This window comes from Phocoena sinus, chromosome 14 (genome assembly GCF_008692025.1).
Source record: "Phocoena sinus isolate mPhoSin1 chromosome 14, mPhoSin1.pri, whole genome shotgun sequence".
In the NCBI taxonomy this organism is placed as follows: Eukaryota; Metazoa; Chordata; class Mammalia; order Artiodactyla; family Phocoenidae; genus Phocoena; species Phocoena sinus.
In genome coordinates, this window is record NC_045776.1 from 46,212,408 (window position 1) to 46,238,080 (window position 25,673).

At 35.3% G+C, this 25,673-nt stretch overlaps 1 protein-coding gene across 3 annotated transcripts in view; it reads left to right on the forward strand.

Moving 5' to 3' along the window:
- CDH2 (cadherin 2) overlaps positions 1 to 25,673 on the forward strand; it is a 214,774-nt gene that overhangs the window by 141,760 nt on the left and 47,341 nt on the right. For 2 of the 3 annotated variants that reach the window (XM_032602880.1, XM_032602882.1), the window contains 5 exons: positions 11,227 to 11,453; positions 13,111 to 13,257; positions 14,998 to 15,153; positions 19,066 to 19,210; positions 21,841 to 22,013. In XM_032602880.1, coding sequence (XP_032458771.1) covers positions 11,227 to 11,453; positions 13,111 to 13,257; positions 14,998 to 15,153; positions 19,066 to 19,210; positions 21,841 to 22,013 — 848 coding nt within the window. Of the gene's footprint in view, positions 1 to 11,226; positions 11,454 to 13,032; positions 13,258 to 14,997; positions 15,154 to 19,065; positions 19,211 to 21,840; positions 22,014 to 25,673 lie in introns of all 3 variants that reach the window. The other variant, XM_032602881.1, reaches the window with a different exon arrangement.

Sequence of the window (25,673 nt, forward strand, 5' to 3'; positions counted from 1 at the left end):
CTCTGTAAAACTTAGAGATACCCTGACCCTTCATAAGTTTACCTTAGAGCTGGACTAAGTGCCATAGTGTCATTTGGAAAAGCGGGGGTCAGAGTAATGTCCCTGAGCAGAACACTCATGCACCTAAGATGTTTTCAGATAAATCACAGTGTGGAGCATACATGAGCTGGCCATAATATTACAGTGTGTGACCATTCATCCCATGCACTTTGATATACTTAAGGAGAACGGTGAAATAGAAGTGTAATCATTTCTCCAAGAGGGAATGTCAACCCATTAATGAGTAGAAGGCTTATTATTGTCAGTTGAAGCAGCAGATTTTTGCCCAGCAATTTGGATTGCTGAGTTGGTGTGTTCACAGAGGTAGATGTTCATTTCAGGCTGTGATAGAAGGGAGGGGAACACTTTTGAAGAGGATTTTTTGTTTCACTTTTTTGTTTGTTTGGTTGGTTCTTTTAAACCAATGACAGCATTTTGGAATGACTGCAATTTGGGGCATTATAATAAAAATTTAATAAGCATAAAATATAATTTCTAAATATAAATAAGTAATTGACATTTAAAAGAGTATTACTCAAATATTTATGCATTTGCGTAAAACCAAATAATCTTGAAATAGCCCTTTACTACTATTATATTGATGCATTAAAATCATAGCCCATTTTTTTAATTGTATGTCATAGATTACTTACCCTTGTTTTTCTTGTGACTATCTGCAGTAGATCAGAGTAAGTACTAAGAAATACTGTCTGGTTAGGCTGTTGGAAGAATACTTTCATGCTACTAGAGCAGCTTTCTAGGGTTTATACAATAATTCTTCAAAAAGTTGGAAACTGGTCTACTGAGACAATAAAAAAATGGAGGCCATGTTTTTCCCCAGGTTATACAGTGATGTTTACCCACTAACAACCCATTAATTGAATTTACATTAGAATTTGTTCATTGCTTTTACTACTTAAATTTCATTGGCGACTTAGGGACTTCATATAATTACTTTGAGCAACTTCATTGGCTCTGTGAAAGACATAGTAACATTGATGACATTTTTATGGAATCCGACATATATTAAATACTTAATACACATCGTGTTTAGAAAAACGTAGACAGCCTTTAGAAATAACGCGTGTAATATTGTGGGTTTTGGTGTTGCTTTTGTTAAATTTTTAGTTTGTTTTCTGTAGAAAGTCCAACTTTGCTCTTTGCAAAGTTCTTTCCTGTAGCTAGTGAGCCAGTATTTCTTTGGGGGGAATTTGGCAGTAATAATTGGGAATTCAGCTTTTAAATTATGAGTTATGTGTTATGGCAGATTTTCAAGAGCTGTTTTATATATCAGTACATTGTCATTTCTTCATATATGACAAGGATATTTTTCTCTAAAATCGAGTAAAGGAATAAATATTTCTTAAATTGTTTTAAGTGTTTAGGATAAAAATCTTATCCTTTCTGTTTTGTAACTTTACTATCGGCAAATAATTTGGGATTTAATAGTTTAATAGTTCAATGGACTTTAATTTCCGTTCATGTGATATCATGTCATACTGTAGGACTGAGTTGCTTAATGAACATTATGTTCTATGTACCTCTTTCTTTTATTCAAATTTTATAAAATGTACAACATCCTTTTGTTCCTTGGTATACCCATGTCTTACCTAGTAAGTTGGGCATTCTGGGGAGACATTCCCTCTTTCTGGTCTCTGTGGCACATTTTTAAGCCACATTGTTGAAATTGATTTAAACACAAGATTAGTTTAGTTTTGTCTTTTCCTTTCTAGTGGTATACTTGAAAACTCCAATTAGCAAGAATTTCTTTTTTCAGCAAAGTTTATTCGGAGAACTCTGTTTTCTTTAAAAATTAACAAAAACCTGTCACAAAACATAGGAATTAGGATCCTTCTTTGTTGACATAAGTAGCCTGAAACATAAAGCTAACTAAATTGCATCAAATTTCAGAGACTAATAATCATACATTTGGGAAAAAGAGCTTCCACACAACCTGTGTTCTGTCAGAGTAATTTAATTAGAGGTAGTGATATTTCAATGTAATTTGTTAATGGGCACATTCTGCAAAAAAAAAAAAAAAAAAAGTAATTCTGCCTGAACACTGATCATTTAATATATTTTTAGCTGGATTCTGTCAAAAGAAAGGGTTTTCATTGAATTTCATGAAACAGAGATGCCTGGAGGAAGAATATCAATGAAGTGAAGAACAGAAGAACAGTTTAAATTTTTTGAGTTACTAGAATTGCATATAAGGGAGAATGTAATAACCTTACTGCTTTTCCAAAGGTTTAATATATGAAATTGTATGCATAGCATTATTGGACAATTGAAAATCTAAATTTCATATTTTGAATATCATAATCATCATCCCTACTGCTTGTTTTGATTCACAAAGAATATCATAGCTCTTTATTCCTTTCTTTTTTTTGTGGCAACTTGTATATAGATGTTAGTTAAATACTACATGACTTGCCCTGGAAAGAAAATGAAATAACAGCTTCTCTAGATTTTATAACATTTTAGAGAACATTGTAATAAAACCTCTTGCTTTTGGTGGGGAAATACCAACACTTTTAGTAATAAGAAATATTTTAGTTGTATTAATTTGATCTACAATAAGTTTGATTCTGATTTATTTCATTTCATAGACACTTCATCCTAATTCTGCTGCAGTGAGAGGGATTTAGGTCACTCAGGTTGAGACCTTATCATGTTAGGCTAGGATGTGCTGCAGTAACAATTACCCCCATTCTTCTGTGCTTAACATTAAAAAATGTCAATTTCCCCTTCCTGCGAAGAAGTCCTCCGTGGAAGCAGGAGACTCTCCAGGGCAGTGCTCCATGGCTGGGCTCACTCACCCCTGGGGGTTCGATCCTGTTATTATCTGCGTTTAACATGTCCTTTCATAATTGCCACTGCAGGGAAAGAGGGCATCAACTTTTTTTTTTTTTTAATTTCTGCTGTTCAGCAAAGTGACTCAGGTGGCTCTTTCTCTCTCTCTCTCTCTCTCTCTCTCTATATATATATATATATATATATATTCTTTTTTATGGTTTATTCCAGAACATTCAATATAGTTCCCTGTGCTATACAGTAGGACCTTGTTGTCCATCTATTCTCTATGCATATACTAACCCCAGACTCCCAGTCCATCCCTTCCCAACACACCCCACCCTGCTGCCCCTGGCAATCACAAGTCTGTTCTCTGTGTCTGCGAGTTTTGTAAAGAAGTTCATTTGTGTCATATTTTAGATTCCACATGTAAGTGATATCGTAAGGTATTTGTCTTTCTCTTTTTGACTTATTTCACTTAGTGTGATAACCTCTAGTTGCATCCATGCTGCTGCAAATGGCATTATTTCATTCTTTTTTTATGGCTGAGTGATATTCCATTGCATATATGTACCACATCTTCTTTATCCATTACTCTCTCAATGCACATTTAGGTTGTTTCCGTGTCTTGGTTATTGTGGATAGTGCTGCTGTGGACATAGGGGTACGTGTATGTTTTTGAATCATAGTTTTGTCTGGCTGTAGAGGGTATCAACTTTTAAATGTTGCTGCTGGGAAGCGATATGTGTGACTTCAATCCCCAGATTTTATTGGCCAAAGTAAGCCACATGGTCATGCTGAAGGCCAAGGAGATGAGAAGTGTCATCTTTATGAACGTTTAGAAAGAGGAGAAAAACTGAAATTATTGGTCATCATTCGCAATGCCAACTGAAGCATTAATATTTCAGCAGTATGGCAAAATAGATCAGTGTTTCCCAACCAGATTGCCAAGAATGGGATATAAGTGTGCTATAGATACTCATGGTTGAACTTTTTTATAGTGTTAAAAATGTGAAGGCATTTTTATTATAAAATAGGTCAGTAAATTAACTCACAATAGTGAAAATTACATTTAAATGCTCTTTCATGGCTTTCTGTAAAAACTTCCTGAAAGTTTTTATTATTTTTATTATTTTTCTCTTTTGCTAAGACTTGCATAGACCCAAGTCTCCACATAGCATCTCCCCAGATCTTTTCATTGACCAAGTACTCGCCGCACATGGAGTGAGCACCAAAATGTCCCCTTTCCCACTGAAGCCCCGCAGTCACCTGATCATTGTTTTTATATCAGTGTGTTGATCCTAAGTGAAAACTTTATGCAAATGTTACTTTTAGTATTCTTTCAATTTAATTTGCTTGCATCTTTTGCTCATACTTTTCTCCATTAAATTCTAAAAGAGAAGGAATATATAAATTTTATGTTTTTGTCAGGTACCAGAGAATTATTAACTTGGTTAGATTTCTCAGTTGTTTATTTCGTCTTCCCTCTTTCTTTTTTCCACTTTCTTCTTTTGCTTTTTTTCCTTTATTCCTGTTGGATTTTAAAGTTAACAGTCAAAATCTTTTCTCGATGGAAACCAATAGTTAATTTTTGTGTGTTTTTTAAAATTAAAATGTCTCTATTATGTTACATTTATATAGGTTTTTGGAAACAAATTCCTTAGAATTAAATTGATTGGTTTTTCTGGACATAAAATTTACTAAATTACTAAACAGGACTGTAAGTTGCAGAAATGGATTGCTTTCAAAATATTTTTTGATTATCCAGAACTGTAAATAATGATTATATTTTGTACATTTGTAAGACTTTCAATTATTAAATTAGTGAAAATTAATATTCAGTATTCCAATTTAGATTACAGTACGTTTAATTTTCCAAGCTTTTCATATGCCTTATATTTAAATGTTTTAACAATGCAGAAGACCTGAAATATATTTATTTTATAGTTGTAATATTTATAACATTCATTAGTATATTATAGGATAATATTACTTATACTTTACTATTTATATATTATATGTATATTGTATATTATTTACACATAGATTTTCTGAAGCTATACATGCCTGCAGTCTCTTTTGTCTTTAGATTTCATTTTAAAGTATGTTACTTTCCACTTTCCCAGTGGAAAATGAAAAGACTTCAGTTACAAAAACCCCTTCAAATGTTTTCCCTCAAATTGGAATTCATGAGTCCTTATAATTATTCTCACACTTGGTCTAAAGGTTTTATTTGATGCAAAAGTGAGCCAGTGAAGCTACATGCAGAACTAATTGTGTGGTCACTGTACCCCAAAACAACCAATTTAGGCAGAAGAAATTTGGGATTCTCTTCAGCAGAAAGTAAGGAAATTCCTTTATGAGATTGAGTATAGCACTACATGATCAAGTTCTAAAAGCCATTTATGGGATTTTACACTTAATGCCTTAGGCCAAAATGCCTCACACAAAGGCAGAATTTCTTATTTTACCAGCCTATATATGTGTCATCAGTGCTATACTGGAAACCAAGGAAGTAGAAGAAATCGAAAAGGAGCCACTTTTGAATAATACACTCAGGAGAGGTACTGTTGGCATGTCACACATCATAGTGACAGCACTAATCAAAAAGATTATTAGATCAAAAGAGTGATCATTGCATGTTGATGACTTTAAGGAATTAATAAATATGTTGGTTAATAGCAGTCGTTAGAATCCTTAAAGAGCATTATTCATTTTGAAAAAAAAAGGAAGACAAACTTTTGTAAATCATACATTCAAAGACCCAAATGAACACTTTAAAGCAAGATTTTAAGCAAATATTACATGAGGCTGATGCTTTGGCCATAATGGCGTGAAGGTATAATGGCTATAAACGGTATGAAGATATAAACATCAGGAATTTAATCTGAGAGCCCCATGATTGTTAGTTTTACTCACCTAGAAACTCTTGTATATAAAGGTTTGCTCATAAATCTTAAAACCACATAAACTGATATTATGAAAATAAATGGCAACAGCTTTATGCAAAGATCAGGGATTAGAAAACCATATTTGCTGATATATACCAAAGTGCCCAAGCTGTCCAAAGGACACTTTTTTTGCAAGAGTTTATTAGCTAATAGAAAAATGGATTGTGAGTGTGTTTGAATGTTGTTCACTGCAGATTTGTTGAAGGAGAGTTATTTGCTTGAAAAAAATAACCTATTTAACTGACATTTTGGAGCACCTGAATGAACTTAATTGAAAATCGCAAAGGCCATGTAAATAATATTACACATACTCACCAAGCTTATGGATTTGAAGCAAAGTTCAACTTTGGAAAAAGGATAAAAATGATTCATTTGTGATATTTAGTTGGTGTTACATTTTAAATCCTAAGGAAGAATTATTGACTGTTAGAGCAATACCTATATATGCTTGAAGTCAAGTTTTATCATTATTTTTAAATACTTAGGATGAAAAAATATGAAAACTTTTGCATTTCCACAAGGAATTTCAACATTGTATTTGTCAACTAAGAAAAAGAAGGACCAGGAAATTTAATCAGTATATCCCTCATGGTTCATGACGAGAAAACTTTCTGTCAGCTGGAGAAAAAGTGATGAACTCTGTGCTACCCATTTGCTACCACCAACTTTTGTGAATAAAGTTTGCCTTGATGGTAATTATCAAGGATTTGATGTCTCTGTCACAAGACTTGTTATTAAAAAGGCATTTCATGCAAATAAGCTCAAATTTCTTATTAAAGATCTTTTTAAATTTTTTTGTACGGAAGTTTTATGTGTATTTAATAGTCAGTATGTTTCCCAAAACTCTGTATTTCATTTTTCTTATCATAATTACATGCTATAAAGAAAATGTAATGACTTTTTCCACCAAGGTCCATATGGAAATTTCCAAACTGTCTCTAGTGTATCCTACTGTGCATGTGTGAAAAGGATTGGTGGGGACCCTAAATGGTTCTAGGAAAGATTGTTCCTCAAATTGAAACTCAGAAAGGGCCTAGAGTAAGCAAAGAATATCTAAGCAGATTTATGAACAAACCTGTACTTGGTAACCTTTCTCCATTGGAATCTGTAAGTAAAAACACCATGAAATCCTTAATGTTGAGACAGTTCTTCTCCACCTTCCTCCCTATCACTTCTTCACTAATAGATAGCTAGCTAACTCCTTAATAAATATTGCCGTGTCCCCATAGATGGAGAAGGTCTGTTAACACTGTGAAACTATTTCTGTTTTCCCAATATCCTTCAGAAATAGCAATTAATGTGGGGAAAAAAAATACAATAAAAAAGTCAAAGATATATTTAGGCACAAAACTATTTTACAGTGTTCTCTTATAATTGTTTCTAAATATGGGTGGTGTTTTACTCAGGCAAAAATTATAAACTGTATGTGTGTATTTGCACATTTTCATTTCTGTGGTTTATGTAGTGCTATTAACTGCCAAATATTTAATATATAAGATCCGTGGTTTGCCATTAATATTTTATAAGGATATTATGGTTTTATGGTCAACATTAATTTGAGGTATTGCTTTAAGAGTCAAAAGTACTTTAAAATAATTATTTCACTGGTGTTTAATTTCATATTAATCATGTTAACAAAGTTTTATGTAGGCTAGAACACAGTAACTACATATTATATGTAAACTATGCAATGGCTCTAATAATAAATTTCTTGTTTAATATGATGATGTTTTTAGGCACAAACATTTAATTGTGTGTAGAGTTGTTTTAAATTTGAATGATCCAGTGGATCAAGTTTGCTTTTTCAGTTGTCTAAGGCAATTTATTTCCTTTTCTCCTATGTTTTGAAATTCTGCAGCTTCTACTCTAAGTTATTTGAGCACTTAAGCAAAATTAATGTCTTAATGTAAAGAAGATTGTCAGAAAAAAAATATTTCAAGTTGAGTTCGATTGTTTTTAAAATAACAGAATTTCAGCTTTATTACATGTCAGGTAAAATATTATGACTTTCATGAAACTATATTCAGTATCTCCATACATAGGATGTTTATGTAAAGTTATTGATTCAGTTATATTATCCAGCTCCAGCTAATACCACGTTGGGGCAATTCACTGGAACTCATGTTTGGGAGAGACAGGATATTGACAACTATCTACTCCTTTTAAATATCTAATAATATAGCTAGTTCCCCTAAAGGAAGTACTTTTTAATTATTAATCGACTTTATTTTTTAGAACAATTCTAAGTTTACAGAAAAATCGAGCACCAAGTGAAGAGTTCCATATCCACCCCACCCCATAGTTTTCCCTATTATTAACGTCTCGCATTAATGCGGCACATTTGTTACAACCAATAATGATACATTACTTTAAAGTCCTTAATTTTACTTTAGGATTCACCCTTTGCGTTGGTCAGTCCTTGAGTTTTGACAAACGCGTACTGTCACGTATCTGCCATCACAGTATCATACAGAATAGTTTCACTGCTAAGGATGCATTTTAATTTAAAATAAATGTATCATCACCTTTTCTTAAAAACCTATACATTAAGAAATGATCAAACTGCTTCATATTTTGTAAAATAAAGGTTGAAAATCGTATTATATTACTCAGAATTCTTTACCTACTATCCATTAGGAAAATGTTAATAACAGAAACAGCGTGGTTCCAGTGAACTATATATTTCTCCTCACAAGTCATGTAACTATGATGTTTGCCTTCCTCATCTCAAAGTGAAAATTTAAATCTAATCTTAATTTTACCATGTCCCTTGAATATCTCGTTCTCCCTTTCAAGTGGCTTCTGTCCACTCTCCTTTTTATTTTTAACCAGATTTTTTTGTAAACATATTTTGCCATAGTCCTCCTGAAAACCGTTTTGAAAGTCCATAAATGGTAAATAAATATATTATATAAATTATAAATATGTATTAGTGCTGTAACTAAGCTTCTATAACATAGTGGTTTTCCACTTTTTCTATTAATTTCTATGTTTCTGTAAAAACTTTCTCCTAAGTAAGTTTCAGCGCTTGCTGCTAGGGCAGAAGTGACTCTGGTCAATTTTGAGGAAATATTCATGGTGCATCTAAGTCATAAATGAACAAAACAGCACACAATAAACACTGACCAATGGTTAACAAATGGAATTCGTGTATTATCCATTTATTAGACTACAGAGTGGGTGGTTTAAATGACAGAAATTTATTTTCTCACAGTTCTGGAGGCTGGAAGTCTGAGATCAAGGGGCCAGCCGGTTTGGGTTTTCTTGAGACCTTTCTCTTTGGCTTGCAGATGGCCATCTTTTCCTCTGTCCACGCAATGGTCTTTCCTCTATGTATAGGTGCATCTATGTCCAAATTTCCTCTTCTTATAAGACACCAGTCATATTGGATGAGGGCCCAGCCATATGAGCTCATTTACCTTAATTACCTCTTTAAAAACCGTATCTCCAAATATACTTATATTCTAAGGTACTGGGAATTAGGGCTTCAGCCTGTGAATTTTGGGGAACAGAATTCAGTCCATAACACTCATTGTAATTAATAAGCTTTTTAATTTGCATGACTTGAAAACAGTAAAACCTGGTAATTATTAATTAAGCATGTGAACCAGGCATATTTTGTGCATTAAATCACAACCACAGGATGAAATCAGGATTGATACTTCACTAAGGAGAACTTTTTCATTTGGCAATGGACCTTGAGTTGAGGTATTGATTCCACTGGTTGAATGTACAAAGGGAATTATGTAATACAAGACCTTTCTTTAAAACTGAGTAATGTCCCAAATGCTGCTTATTTTAATATTAAAGTAAATGAAAATTACCAGTTGTTTAAAAAACCCAGAACAATTTAATAACAGAAATATTAAACCAGTGGGGGCAGGGGTATTAGAAAAGCAAAACAATTTTAAGTAACTGACCATTATGCAGTTTCCTCCCACGTGTTTTCTCCGATGTCAAACTCTCTGGGATCACCCACTTCTCATTCATAGGATGTGCAGCAACCCTTTGTAGGAAAAGGCACATTTTTTCCTTCTTTGCTAATACATTTTTTCAAAGGCCTCTATCTTTCCTAGCCTGCATCTTTCTGACACGTGAATCTAAATAGGTAAGCTGAGTACCAAATTAGCCGAAGTCAGTGGCAGTAACAGTGAGTGTGAATTTTTCTCATTTGCCACACACTCTCATTAGCCCGTGAGGGGCTCAGCTCCTCCCCTCTGTGGGACATTCAAGCTATGCTCCAAATGAAGAACTCCTTTTTAATATGCTAGTTACTTTGGTACTTTCAGAGATCTAAATGTGGCATTACTCTCTTCCCAAGCATCTATCAAGCCTCTTTTACTTTACTTTCATTTAAAGGTTTCTATTAAAGGTTTAAGACGTGAAGATCCCTTTGTGCTCCTGTAAGGCAAACAACCACTAAGAGTCAAAAGCTTGGAGCATTGGTGGCTTTCTGAATTTTCTTCCCCATCTGTAGAACAGATAAAATGATTCCTACTTTGGGTGGTTATTCTTAAGGTTAAAGTAAATAACCTTAAGTGTCTTGTTTAGTGCCTAGCATTTAACAAATGTTAATTCATTTTCTTTCACAACCCAACACCCTAAGTGTTCATCATCATATGAATGGCTAAAGATGTGGTATACACACACACACACACACACACACACATACACACACACACACACACAATGGAATACTACTCAGCCATAAAAAAGAATGAAGTTTTACCACTTGCAGCAACATGGGTGGACTTGGAGGGGACTATGCTAAGTGAAATAAGTCAGACAGAGAAAGACAAATCCTGTATGATATCACTTATATGTGGGATCTAAAAAATACCACAAACTAGTGAATGAAACAAAAAAGAAGCAGACTCACAAATGTAGAGAACAAACTAGTGGTTACCAGTGGGGGGAAGCGGGGAGGGGCAATACAGGGGTGAGGGTGGGAGTTACAAATGATTGAGTGTAACATAGACTATAGGGATGTCCTGTACAACATGGGGAATATAGCTAATATTTGGAATAACTGTAAATGGAGTGGTGTAACTTTAAAAAAAAATTTTTAATGAAAATTTAATAATGTAAAAATAAAATTTTGGGGGCTTCCCTGGTGGCGCAGTGGTTGAGTGTCCGCCTGCTGATGCAGGGGACGTGGGTTCGTGCCCCGGTCCGGGAAGATCCCACATGCCGTGGAGCGGCTGGGCCTGTGAGCCATGGCCGCTGAGCCTGCGCATCTGGAGCCTGTGCTCTGCAACGGGAGAGGCCACAACAGTGAGAGGCCCACGTACCGCAAAAAATAAAATAAAATAAAATAAAATAAAATTTTTGTGTTTCATGATGCTACATTTTATTTTTAACCTAATCAGGATATAGCTTTAGATGAATAGTTGTTTTTGCCTTTGTGGTATAATTAGTCTTATGTATTTATTATCTTTTGCAGTGAAGTTTAGCAACTGCAACGGGAAAAGAAAAGTACAGTATGAAAGCAGCGAACCAGCAGATTTTAAGGTGGATGCAGATGGCATGGTGTATGCCGTGAGAAGCTTTCCCCTCTCCTCTGAGCACTCAAAGTTCCTGATATATGCTCAAGACAAAGAGACTCAGGAAAAGTGGCAAGTGGCAGTAAAATTGAGCCTCAAACCAACCTTACCTGAGGATTCAGTGAAGGTAGAGTATCCAAGTATGGCTTTGGATGGAGTTATGTTTGCATGTGCAGTTTGAACTAAATACATACTTTGCATCTCATTAATGGGTGGCCAATATTTGACTTTGTATCAACTTCATTTGCTACAATAGTATTTTGCTGTTTTTAACCTTATAAGATGCTTAGACAAAATATATTATCAGCAATCCTAAACTGTATTTGAAAGGTTTGTTTATACTTTGAGATTTATAACTTAATTTAAATTAGAAGTAGTTGTTTGTTTTAAATTTCTTAGAAGCTTTATAAGATGTTAAATTTAACCACAAAATAATTGTTTGTAAGATGTCACCAGCCAAATTTATTAGATGGGAAATACAGATTTATAGTAGTAGAAGGAAAGAATTTCTGTCAAGGAATACTGGGTTTTTGTCTTGTCTCTTAATAATTAAATTGGGGAGTATGAATTATTTATACTACCGACATGACTTTTAGGAATAATATACTCCCTCTGGTGGAAGCTGCTATAAGCCAAGATAAAATAAATAAGATACATTTCTAACAGAGTAGAGTTCAATTCAGTTCAATATTTATTGAGCACTTATTTTGTGTAAGGCACTATTTTAAGAATTTTAAATAGAAACGTTAACTTCTACAGTAAAGTTATGATAACATTATTAGTTCTGAATATTCTAGTCCTTTGAGTTGATTAATATAATCTCAAGTCCATGATTTTATGACTATTACATTTTGTATATTTATTGTACTGTGAGAGATAAGAATACACACATTCTTTTCTGGTATTTAATTGTAAATGTGATATACACAGCCGTAATCAAATATGAATAAATATTAGAGAAAAAGATATTTGTTCTCTTATACCAATGTTGGACTTTCATTATGTGAAATGTAATTTGTTAATCTATCAACTGTTAGGGGGAATCATGTCATTTGGGTACTATAAAGTAAGGAACTGGTAACTGAGTGAAAAGATGCTTTGGTTGTTGTTGATGATTCTCTGTGTTCCACCAAACTAGCTTGGATCTTTGCATTGAAGCAGCAAGGGCTAATGGCTAAAATGTCTACAGATATAGGGAGAAACAGAAGAAAATGTTGACACCCAGCAGAGATTAATACCCCATGTGCAAAGTGGGTCATCTACAGCATCCATCACGACTGACGTAGGTTTAGAATAAGTACAGCATTAATTCTGTGGGATTTAATAGGATCATAAATATTTGAGACGTTCCTTAGCAGTATGTATTAAACTTCTTTTGAAATCCAGATTATATTTTAGCACATCAAGATCTAAGTTTAATGTACATAGTAGCACATGACCTGAACTATGGTTTAAACTAATGAGAAATGTATAAAAGGGTACTATTAAGTTTTGCTCAATATTAACTGCTATCTAAGATGGCTTATAGAAACTGCACATAGTTTACACAGCTGTGCCACGTAATAAATTTTTTGGAATTCAATTTTTCAGTGAACACTGTCACCCACAATTTTATGGTGTTTTCTATTATTTTAATAGGGGGACGAGGAGAGGGCATCCAGACCTATTCTCTTGTTCATAATAAACTGTGATTCCTACGCTTACAGGTATCCATTGACATTGATGTACTTCCAGAAAATGTTTTCCTAGTACTCAGGAATGTCTTCTTGTATTTTAATGCAAAGGAATCACGAGAAATTGAAGAAATAGTATTCCCAAGACAATTGACTAAGCACAATGGCTACCTACAAAGGCAGAAGAGAGACTGGGTTATCCCTCCAATCAACTTGCCAGAAAATTCCAGAGGGCCTTTTCCTCAAGAACTTGTCAGGGTAGGGTGGCACAATTTCATTGATCTCCATGGCATGTGTCAAGTGTATGTTAGAAGTGCTTTTGCCTCTTTTTTCACAAGGTAGAGTTTATGACATGTATGTACTAAAACATGTTTTGTATTGATGGAATGTCTGTAGTGTTATAAACAGTCTCTTCTCCATTTTTTCATTACCTCAGATTATTTATAGATAGAGCACTCTGTGGGTCAGTCCTATATTTCATGGATGATAAAGTTTGTTCAGTGTCTGAATACATACGCCTTAGCTCCAACATGTTTCACACCCACACCGTACCCTTTCCCACACACCTTAGCTTCCCTGTCTGAAATCTGCACTCCCCGTGATGATCTTTGCCCTCTACAAATAGCTTTTGGGCCAAAGAAAAAATAAAGGGGCAATCATTGCTAAAAATGCCAGTACCAAGTGCGTTTGAGAGTTTTCTAAAGAAATAAAAAATGACCTCTGATACCATTAACAGACTCCCTGGGGCTGTGCAAAAACATAGGCTTTCAGAGCTGAAGAGTGAGATTTTTCTCCAGTTACTCTAAATGCATACCATCGGACCCAGAGAACAAAATGACGGATATCTCTACATGTTTAGTAAAATGAGCAACCTTTTATTTATTACAAAAAGAAAATAAGACAAAGTCATTGTATTCCCATCTAGTAGAAAGTAAATGTTTCTGTATAGGATTAATTTAACATTCCAATGGATACATACAGAAAGCTGTGTTTTTTAATAAGTCATTTATTTGTGTTGTATAGTCTATGATAATGAGCATTATAATTCAGTTTAACAATGAAAGACATAGCCCCCCAATCGAGGTGTTTTCTGTGTTTCTACTTTAATGGAGAATGAGAAAAGAAAAGAATTTTGCCTTAGCTAAAAAAACAAAACAAAACAAAAACTGGATTCTGTTACTGGATTAAAGGTATTTACCTAATACACAAATATCTCGTATCATCACCTCCAAACAGTATTGCTCAGCAGGCCCTTTCTCTGTACTGCTCTCCTTCCTCCCTTTTTATAGCCTGTTCCTATGACCACTCATCTGTAAACTTATTTTTCCGGGAATTGCTGTATTTGGAGGAGAAGGCAGTGAAACTATAATGGGTATAATTTTTAAGAGTAATAGAAATATATTATAAAATCATTTCTTGCATGCTTTGTTATTAATAAAGAATTTGGGGTATTAGGTGCCACCTTGAAATAACATGGGAAGCTTTGGTTGCAGTGAAAAACATTAGCACGATGCAAGTACAGGAATCTCACTTCCGGGCTCAACCATAATCTTAGAGTTCCCATGTGAGGCTCTTTCACACTATGGTGAGACAATTATTTCTTATCCTAACTCGTGCAAAAAGTAAACAATTTCTATCTTCATTAAATTGGACACCTGTTACTGGGTTAAATATTCTAACCTCCAGAGTCCCAGGAGAGACTTTGATTCTGTTTAAAAACTGATGCTCCTTAATTTTGACTTTTGCACTACTCCTAGTGTGTGTTCTTTTAGATGTTAACATTGCCCCCAGTCCTTCTGGTGATAGGTGACATCTCGTTTTGAAGCCCATCACCCAGCAGCAAGGAAAAGGGGCAGGACAGGCAGAGCTTCAAGGGTTTTCTGGGAAGAGATGGTATACGTTTGTAACTGGAAGAGACCGTGAGGTGTGGCACGCCCTGTCTCTGATAATGAGCTTATTTAGTCCCTTGTTTAATGTGATTGTCTTCTTGACCCTCAGATCAGGTCCGATAGAGATAAAAACCTCTCTCTGCGGTACAGCGTAACTGGGCCGGGAGCCGACCAGCCTCCAACTGGTATCTTCATTATCAACCCCATCTCAGGTCAGCTGTCAGTGACCAAGCCTCTGGATCGCGAGCTCATAGCCCGGTTTCATGTAAGATTTCAGCCAGCTGATAATTCTCTGTATTAATACTCTTCCAAATGTGTGCAGGGTTTAACATTTGCCTCTCACGTCAGTCTTAAAGCTTTGATCCTGAGCATTCTAACACCGTAAATGTACTTGTAGCCTTTTCAATTTATTTTTAATAAGTTTACTGTTTTCATAAAATTGATGAATGCTCATGGTAAAAAACAAACAATGCCATAGAAGAAACTAAAACTGCTTAAAATCATATTACTGTTTACATGCTGATACTTGCCTTCAGATAAGTGGCTAAGAATTTATAAGAACAAATTTACATGAAAGGAGTCAATACTGTTTCATATAAATTATATAAAGACCACAACATTTTTAATGGCTGTATAGTATTCGTTGAATATATAAACTATCATTTTAATAGCAGTTTCTTATTAATATACATTTATGTTTGTCATTTTATCTGTTCCTGCTGGTATTATTATTACCATTAGAGTCGTAGAAAATGGATAGCACATTTTTGTTTTGTTATTTGTTGGTCATATTAACTCCAGAAAGATGTGCCATTTTGGTCTGCCTGTTGGGAATGAAGATTTCCCTTTTCCACATAACCCTGCCAATACTTGGTTTCATCAATCTGCCAGTCTGAACAATCTTTTCTTAGATATATTATCTAGTTATATTTCTTATGCTAATTTTTGTGTTATTTTTCTATTTTATTCATTTTCCTATTAAGTTATAACAGCTTTTGTATATAGTTATATGTTCATATTTTTTAATATACGTATTTGTTTGAAACTGATTTAAAAATAATATTGTAATGAGTATTTTAAAACTCAAGAATTACCTAATATTAAAGTCTAAATTCCAGAAAGCATTTTTCTTTCATTTTTTTCTAGCCACGCTTGCACATTTTTCTGGAACAAGATTTCAACAATTTTTTCATGCATTTAATATAGAAACCTAAGTTGATTTTATTACTTCTCCAATTTCTATAGGAATTACTAAAACTTTTAATGAAAGTATCATTTTCTCTTAGAAAAGAATATTGGCACATTGTAAAAACCTCAAATAATACAGAAATGAAATTTTTAAAATAATACAGTATTAATAAGAAAGTGAAAAGAATTTGAAATCCCAGTACATAAAACTAACCATTTTCTTTTTTTTTTTTTTCCCCTAACTTTGGTGATATTCTGTAAGATATTTCTCTGTGCAGAGATACATAAATGTTTTGAAATTGGGATCATTCTCTGAAACCAGCTTTTGTCACTTAGCAATCATAAGATTTAGCATCTTTCCATGTCAGTAAATCACTGTTTATTTATATCATCATTTTTGATTGCTCTAAAGTAATTTTAAGTAATTACCTACTGGTAGATATTTGGGTAATTTAGTTCTTTCAGTTGTATTTTACAACTGCTGTATAAATAATGTGACAATGAACATCTCTCTGTACATTCTCGCATTACATCCTTGGAAAAATTTCCTAAAATTGGAATTATTTTGATAAATATAGTGAAATTGTTCTCTAGAATAGTTGTATTGTGTTGCACTACCTTCCCACTATATAGTAGATACTTTCCACTCCATTATCAATTCCAGGCATTATTTATTTATTGCCAGTACTATTGGTAAAAGAATTATCTTGACGTTTTAAGTTGCATATGTTGAATATCATGATATCCTTACTCCTGTCTTATGTTGAATTTGGGCAGGGGGTTGTCTATCTTTTTCTGTACTCTTAAGAACCTTTTATCTACTAGCGTTGTCAATACATGATTTGTCATGTATTTCCCCTTTTGTTGTTTATTTTTAAACTTTGTTTATAGTTTTTACCTTATTATAACTTATAGTTTTTACATGGTGATGTTTGTTGTTGTTGTTTTAATTTTATCAGGCATTCTGGCTTTCCAGAGATGTTTATAAAGGTTTTTCCCGCTCCAAGATGCTAATCTCCTCCATTTTATCTGTTTTATTTATTTATTTATTTTTGCCTCTAAATGTTCAACCTCTGTGGAGTTTAGTTTAGTAAAAGAAGAAAGGGATATAGATCCACTTTGTTTTTCCTTTACGGCCAGCGCAGTTATCTCAACACCATATTCCCATTGATTTAGCATGGCATTCCGTACTTTTTACTCCACCTATGCATGTGTTTGTTTTTAGACTCTTATTTTTCTCATTAATATATTTGTTGAATTTTTTGCACTTGTACAAACTTTTAAGATTATTGAAGTTTTGAAAAGTATTAAAATATTGATATGTGGTAGAGCAAGACTCCCCTAGATATAAACAGGCAAATAAGCATATAAAAAGCTAAAAATGTTTTAAATCCGGAGTATCATTCAACTCCCTCCTCCCAAAGGCCTTGATTGTTCTATCAACCAATTCTTCTAAAATCCTTAAGGAACATGTAATTCTAATGCTTTTTATATTGTTCTAAAACATAAAGAAAGAAGTAAAACTTGCAAGCCTTTCACAAAAACAACATCACATTAATAGGAAAACTTAATAAAGGCAGCACACAATAGACCAGTCCTTAATTAGACTAGTTTCTAATCTATGAATACAAATAATATCAATATCAAAAATTCTAAATATCTCTTCTGTACGAATTCTCACTATCTGAACTTCTGTGGTTAAAACTCAGGAAATAAATATTTTCAGGTCAATTTTGGGGTGAATTCTTGATCTCCAGATTCTCAGTACTTGCACATAAATGAGCAATATCCATAACAAAATAGAATTAATTGTAGAATGGCCAGGATAGTTCATTATTAAGAATCTCTTAATGTAATAAAAGTATTATTATTATTTAATACCATCAATGTATTAAGTAAGTCAAGGGAAAAAGAGATTCTTTCTGTAGGTGTTGAAAAGACCAGTGTAATAAAATTTACATTGTTTCATGTGTTAACCTCTAAATAAAAAAAGGATATGTTGATGATTCTTTAGGTTGATAAAGCATATCCGACAGAAACCAGCAGCCAGCATCATACTTAACAGGAAAATCATAGAAGCATTCTCTTTTAACGAAACAATTCAGTGAACAGTACATAGCTTTTGAAAAGATTGAAACGGTTTTCTATGTTCCGGATGAAAAGATTTTGAAGATATTTTGCCAAGAGTAGCTGAGTGATTATATTTGTTTAAAAAGGAAGAAAAAGATAAAATTTCTAGAGAAGTACCTATAATACTGAGAACTCAACCTTGGGAGAGTAACAACTGCCTTATGTACTTTTAGTATTTATGAGTGAGTGACTTTTACAATTAAAAAAGAGTCAAAATTCCTTGTACACACTTCATTCTTTCTAGATTCTCTCCTTTTCTCTTGTTCTCTATGGCTATTCTAGGCCAGTACCACATTTTTAATTACCCTGACTCTTGTACGGACTTAGCAAAAGGATTTGGGAGCTGGACAGAACTGGCTTTGGACAGGGGCTCTGTCAATAAACAGAGTAAAGTTACTTAGCTTTTCTGAAGCTCAATTTCCTTACCTTCAAATGTGGATTTGTTTCTACCTCACTCTTTTGTATATATATTAAACCAAGTAAAATCCATAGAGCTCTGAGCAGGGTGCCTAGCAGATAGCAAGTGGTGACCTTTTGCTACTCCATCTCCCCTAATTATATAGAGTTTGGCTAACTTAAATTTCGATGGGACAAATAGCTTTTTTTTTCCCCTTTGGCCATACCACGCTGCTTGTGGGACCTTAGTTCCCCAACTAGGAATCGAACCCGTGCCCTCGCCAGTGAAAGCTCGGAGCCCTAACCACTGGACCACCAGGGAATTCCTTTTTTTTGATGGGACGAATAGCTTTTGGTTTTCAGTCCATCTGTGCTGTTTTGGTAACATGGGTATGTTGTCTTTTATCTTCTCACTCGAGACCTAAATCTGTTAAATTGTTTTGTTTTCTAATTACTCTTGCAGTTGAGGGCGCATGCAGTGGATATTAATGGAAACCAAGTGGAGAACCCGATTGACATTGTCATCAATGTTATTGACATGAATGATAACAGACCCGAGTTCTTACACCAGGTTTGGAATGGGACGGTTCCTGAGGGATCAAAGCCTGGTAAGTTCAAAGATCGTAATATGGAGATTGCTTGAGGAAATGCAATGTAATCCAACACGTATATAAGCAGGATAAGGAGAAATCACGTGAGCCTTTTGTGTCATTTTCTTTCATTCATGCTGCTTTTAGGCAAAAAGGAAGGTAACTTAGGGAAAAACAGACTGAAGAGAGAAAAGAGAAAAATACCCCTCTGCTGCCCACAATAACTTTTTCCACCTTTGAAAAAATATATGCTACAGTATCTGACTCTAGACTGTAAAATCTATACAATCCTTTGATTCTGCTATGGTTGATAAAGGCCATACAGCTAGAAAGTGAACACTGGAAGACCAGGGTCTTTCTGTTTATGAACACGTGGCGTTCCTAGGACCAGGCAGTGGGGCAAAACCAAAAGCAGAGAGGGGGCTTGGTGACAGCTGAGATTGCTGTTCTCTAGCTACACAAGATACTTACTTTCAGGGTGACCCTAATGTCTTCTGCAGCCCTTGCATTTAAACTAGTGTCATGGAGAGTGACCTAGCCTAGAAAGAGCAGCTGCCAGAAAGCCTCTTGCCATTGTGAAGTGATATTTGACCAAGATTTTAGATTCTTGTACTGAAAACCCTGTAAACTTCAGTCACAGTGGAATACCAAGGCCAGAAAGGTCTCTTGAGTTTGGAAAACTTGTGGACAAGAAAATCAGTTGGGATAGAGATGGTAAAAGGAAACATTTTGCCAGCTTTCCTGAGATGTTTGGGTATTTAGAGAGACTTAATTAATTATAGTTTAATATTTTGTATGTAAGAAAGCCTCGACATTTCAACTTACGCTATGCGTTTCCTTCGTCATCTATACTGGATTTGCATAAGCCAATTTATAGATATAGCCAACTATGCCTTAAACTGGCACTTTTCCTGGTCCAAATACACTTGTCTGTATCCTCAGAAGAGTGGGGTGTGCAGGCAGCTGGGTGGGAAGACAGGGCCTGTGCCGGAAGTTCAACCATCTGTGGCTCTGAGTCACATTTCAGAGTCGCATTCGTCAGTATTTTAAATACAGGAAAAAAAAAAAAATCAAAAAATGTTAAACATATCCTTACTAAAACACAAGGCTTTTACATATATTCTAAGGATAAATAAACGTTGTGCTTTTTTGCCTGGGGAAGGTTTTTGGTCTTTTAAAATCATTCATTCTCTTTTTTCCTCTATTATTTCTAATTGTATCAAAAGTATTGTTTCATAAAACTTGTCAAAAATAAACCATTACAGATATATTTATTACGCATCTGACCATGAATTGCCATAAATCCCTCCCATAAATAAATGACTCTCAATGATCAGGAGACATAAAGACATTTCATGAGTCGATTTCCTGCAGTGTAAGTTTGAAAACATCCTTCTAGGCAAAGGTTTGATAATGTCATGAATCTTGAGTTAGACTAAGATGAAATATTGTAAGCAGTATTTGGATCAAGATTCCAAAACATTTTTTTTGTTTGTTTCAACAATTCATTCATTCAACAAATGTTTATAGAGCACATGCTGTGTGCCAGGCAGTGTTCTGGCACTGTGGATACAGCAGTGACAAGTTAGCTGTGCCCTGTTGGAGCTTAAAATCTAGTAGAGGAGAAATGTAAAAGGCGAACAAGCAAGTAAATGTGCAGTAAAATGTTGGGAAAAAAATAATCAAAGTTGGCACATAATCAAATAGGGTGTCTTGTTTAGAGGGACGAGCTCTGAAAAGAGATTTGAATTATGTGTTAATTCTGGGGCAAAAAAATGTACCCTGTAGAGGGAACAGCAACGGTAAAGGCTCTAAACTAGAACTGACCATAGGGTACTTACAAAGATGGTAGGCTAGAGATGGAACATTTTATAATCCAGTTCTTATAAAGATCACAAAGAACAAACCATCTTTAATAGTAACTACTTTTCTCTGTACTTCTCAGTTGCACAGTTTGTCTAGCTAGTTGGAATTTATATGATCCTGGTGCTTTGTAGACTTCCTTTCCACAATATCTAGTAAATTGAAGTCCCTGAGTTTGTTACAATGTTCTTTTAATCTCCTAGGAAATAATGAACCACAATGCAAAACTCCCTATATTCAATGTACCAAAACAGTCATGCATGGAATGATTCCTCACGACCTCAGTAAATGGAGTGTGTGTCCTTACGCAGCTGGCTTACTTTCAGAAAGTGACTTAGGCATTGGGGAGAATCATGCCCAGCATGTCATTTTAGATGTTACTGCATAACGGAAAAAATACGGCAGAGGGAAGGCATTGGTGGCCATAAGAGAAGTTTCAGATGGCATCTATGTTACTTAGTATTTGCATTTTATATCAGTGAAGGTCTAAAGGGGTTCTTTCTTTGAATCATACAGTGAATTTGTCTTCTAAGTATATGGAAACATTGAGTCTTTATAGATGTAAATTAAAAAAAAAAAATTTTCCTTTCAAGCGTCACAACCATGTTCAGTATTTTTTGAATTGAGTACTGTTCTTATCAGTAGTGTTTTTAATCAAGTCGAAACGATTACATGTTGCTTTGAAAAAGTGGAATGAAGATTGGTGGAGAAGGTAAATATACCTTCCGTTTGGGAGACGCTGACATGAAGCGTGACCATTCATTTTCCACGTCTGCTCTGTCTAGGAACATATGTGATGACGGTCACTGCAATCGATGCTGACGATCCAAATGCCCTCAATGGGATGCTGAGGTACAGAATCCTGTCCCAGGCACCAAGCAGCCCTTCGCCCAACATGTTTACAATCAACAACGAGACTGGGGACATTATCACAGTGGCAGCTGGACTAGACAGAGAGGTAAGCCAACTGACATCTGTATTTGAATTTGTTTGTAATCTTAAAAGTGCACAGGGTCACATACAGTTTGTCTCCAGGTAATAACAACTCCACAAGATTATTCACGGTGCTCACGGTCACGAAGAAATCTGTTGTACTCCTTTCTACAGAACTTCAAGTTGGTCAGGTGATCTAGGTATACTGGATAAATCTTTGCTGGTCCATGTAATATTTAATGTGATCATTGACTAAGTTATGCCAATGACCCTCTGGCGTCTAACTTTTACAGTTCTTGGCATTTTCTGTTTTCCCTCATATTCAAAGGTTTTGGTGAGGAATTAAGTGAAAAATCATGCCCAAATAAAGTATACATAAATTTAGGATAATTTTTAACATTCGTATTTCTAAGAGGCTACAGATAACATGTATGATGAGTATTTTTGTGGCCTCCTGATTTAGTGCAGAAGAGATGATCTCCTTCCCTTTAACTTTAAACAAGATTAACTTATTTAACAGGTTTGAACACCAAGAATGGCATTCATTCTGCTGACAAGCCTTTAAAGTTATAAATTCAGAGAAACACATTTCTGGCCTAATATTTTGTTGCAAAGGCATAAAATCTTGACAGTATTGAACTATTATGTAGTATCACAGGCTGAGAGGGAATAGGTATTTCAGTCATTCTAGATGGGTCATCTCGCTGTGACAGACCTGAGCCCACCATGCTCCGGCACCCTGCTGTGTTTTGTTCACGTGATTCCTTCTGCCAGGAATGTCTTGCCCATTTTTCTTGATCTTGAACCTCCCAGTTCTTCATGCTGCCATTCAAGCCCTGCTTATATCCTTTCCTGAAAACTCTAGCCCTCACAAATTTTTTACACCCTTTCTCTATTCTGTTCTGACCATTTCCTTAGAGATTCTCAAGGTCATTAGTGACCATCGGTGATCACTGTGTGAGTGAATTATCCAGGTGCCAACTCATAGAGATCCGTGCTTGTAGATTTCTGGTTGAGCCAGCTTTTGTAGTGATAAGACCTCATATTATGTGTGTCAGAAGGAACCAACCATTAGACCTACCATACTAAATATTATTGACAAGGATTTTAGGAGTTGGTTTTTATGGCGCTTTATTTGCCTTAGTAAGTAGCATCCACTTGAATTGGATTGAAGAAAACATTACTATTGCAATTCATTGTATACGCAAGATAGTGCTAGCAACACTTTAATAAAGTAATAGGAGCCAATCAAGATTACTTAATTCACAACTAAGCTGAGACCTTACTTAGGAGTTAGATGTATGGCTATTACACTGTGCTTATTAATTCCCACGTGTCAACAATTCTTCCTCTAGGAATGTTTTGCACCAGAGATTGTTGAAATTTCATTTTTGCAGTAGTACCTTTAGTTCAGTGATATTTGGAACATGTATGTCTTTACACCTCTTCCATTACTGTATGAAATACTGTTCTTAAATGTCAGTAAATTCAGCATGAATGCTATATTTTATATGAGAATATGGTATATTTTTTAATATTGTCTCTTGAGTGCCAGGCTGCTCACATACTAAGTAGGTATAGCTCATCTCCCAAAGCTAATATTTCTCTTTCATTTCACACTCTCATTGTGAGATACAGAAATGGGGCTTCATCTTGTTTTCATATGGTAATATTCCTATCACATTTAGCCTCACCGTTTTATGAAAAGCAAGAGGCATAGAGAATGAAAGATAGTTTTGCCAAAGCAAACCAACTGTATTTAAAAATCAAAGAGACTGTATTTAGTTTAGAGGGTGAAAGTCGGAAGTCAGGCTGTACTTTGGGTAAGGATGTCTTGCGGTGAATGGAAGCAGCTATCCACGACCCGATGAAATGAATGTGGACGTGAATTCAAAACTGGTGAATCACGGGTTAGATACAGTATGAGAAATTGCTCCTTAACAGTGAAATTATTAAACACAACAACGAGTTACTAGGGAAAATTATAGAAAACCTTCCTTTCCTAAAAGTCATTTAACATGGGGAAAATGTATCTATCTTGGATGGTTTATGGTAATTCTGCCTGAGGCCGGGGGTACCTTATTCTGACATCTCCGGGCCTCCGTGCAGGCTGGAGATGCTTTTATTTCTATTAGAATTCACGATTTTCTTTATGTTGAGTCATTTCCATTGTCATCCTCCCAGGATGGATGACACCTTTAAGTGATTCCTAATCACTGAAATGCTTACTGAGATTCAGCTTTTTATTTACCTTTCATCTCCACGTTTAAAAAAAATTCCAATTCTTGGGGTTTTTCCAGGCCTAAAGCTGTACCCCACCATACTTGCCAGTCTTCAATTTTTTAATCTCCACCTGATTTCTTTTTTTGGGGGGGTTTCCAAATACATTTTTTAAAATTTATTTTATTGAAGTATAGTTGATTTACAATGTTATGTTAAGTTCTGCTGTACTGCAAAGTGATTCTGTTTTACATATATCCTTTTTATCAATTTTATAAAATATTCTTTTTCATGTTCTTTTCCATTATGGTTGATTACAGGATATTGAATACAGTTCCCTGTACTATACAGTAGGACCTTGTTGTTTATCCACCTGACTTCTTGTTGCCTGATTTGGTGGTACCTATTCCTGGCATTTTCTTCTTTGCTCCAGCTTTTATACGTCCATCTCCTGCCCTTTTCGGTCAGGACTACTGATGAGTTACCCTCAGCTTCACTAGGTTTGAATCATTCTGGCTTTGCCTGTGACGGGCTATTTGACCTTCAGTGCATTAACCTGAAACCTCAGCTCCCCCATCTGTGAAGGGGGATGATAACATTACATCCACTCCATGGAACAGTTGTAAGGATGACGTAACGCAAGGCAGAAAGCATTCAGGACAGTGTCCAATACATACTAACTCTCATTTTCCCTGCTGCCATCGTAAATCCATTCCCAGCATCCAGTGTACGATCACCATCACTTTACTCTTCATCATAATTTTTCTCATGATGAAGAAAGAATTATGCTTCCTGTTTTCCACGCCAAATAATACGTTTACTCGTGCCCTCAATTCTGTGTTCTCTCCTTAAGGAATGTTCTCCTGTTTCCTGTGGTCTTGGTCTTCCCTCCTCTGCAGGTTCCCTCCTACAAACCCCACTGGTTCCTTCATAATCCACAACCCACAGCATGAAGTCAGAGCTCTTTAACGTGGCGCTCCAGACCCTCTAGCACACTGGTCCCAAAGCCTCCTTTAGTCCAAGCTCCTAGAATTTCTTACGTCCTGCTAAGGAGCCACTGATGCCCTCCGCCCATACAGCCACATGTCAGTCCTTGTACAGATCTGAACTTATTCTATTCTTCTCTGTCTTTTGTTTCCCCTGCCTGAAGATTTCTGTCCCATCTCTCTATAGAGCAGGCTAATGCTCACTCTCCAAGAGCCGGGTCCTCAGCCCCTCCCCAGGGCACACACAGTGGCGTGTGTTCCTCCGGATACACGGAGACCGTGTTACGTGGACAACATACCTGCCTGCCAGCTCCCGGTATTCACTGAGGTCCATGTGCTCCTCTTTTCACCTTGAACAGGAACCTGACCTGGAAGAAAAGTTCAAGTTACTCGATTTTCTTCTTGTCAACAGCAGACTCCTAAGAAGGGCAGCCCATACTCACCTCTCACCCCTCCCTTTTCCTGGTCTCCTTGGAATC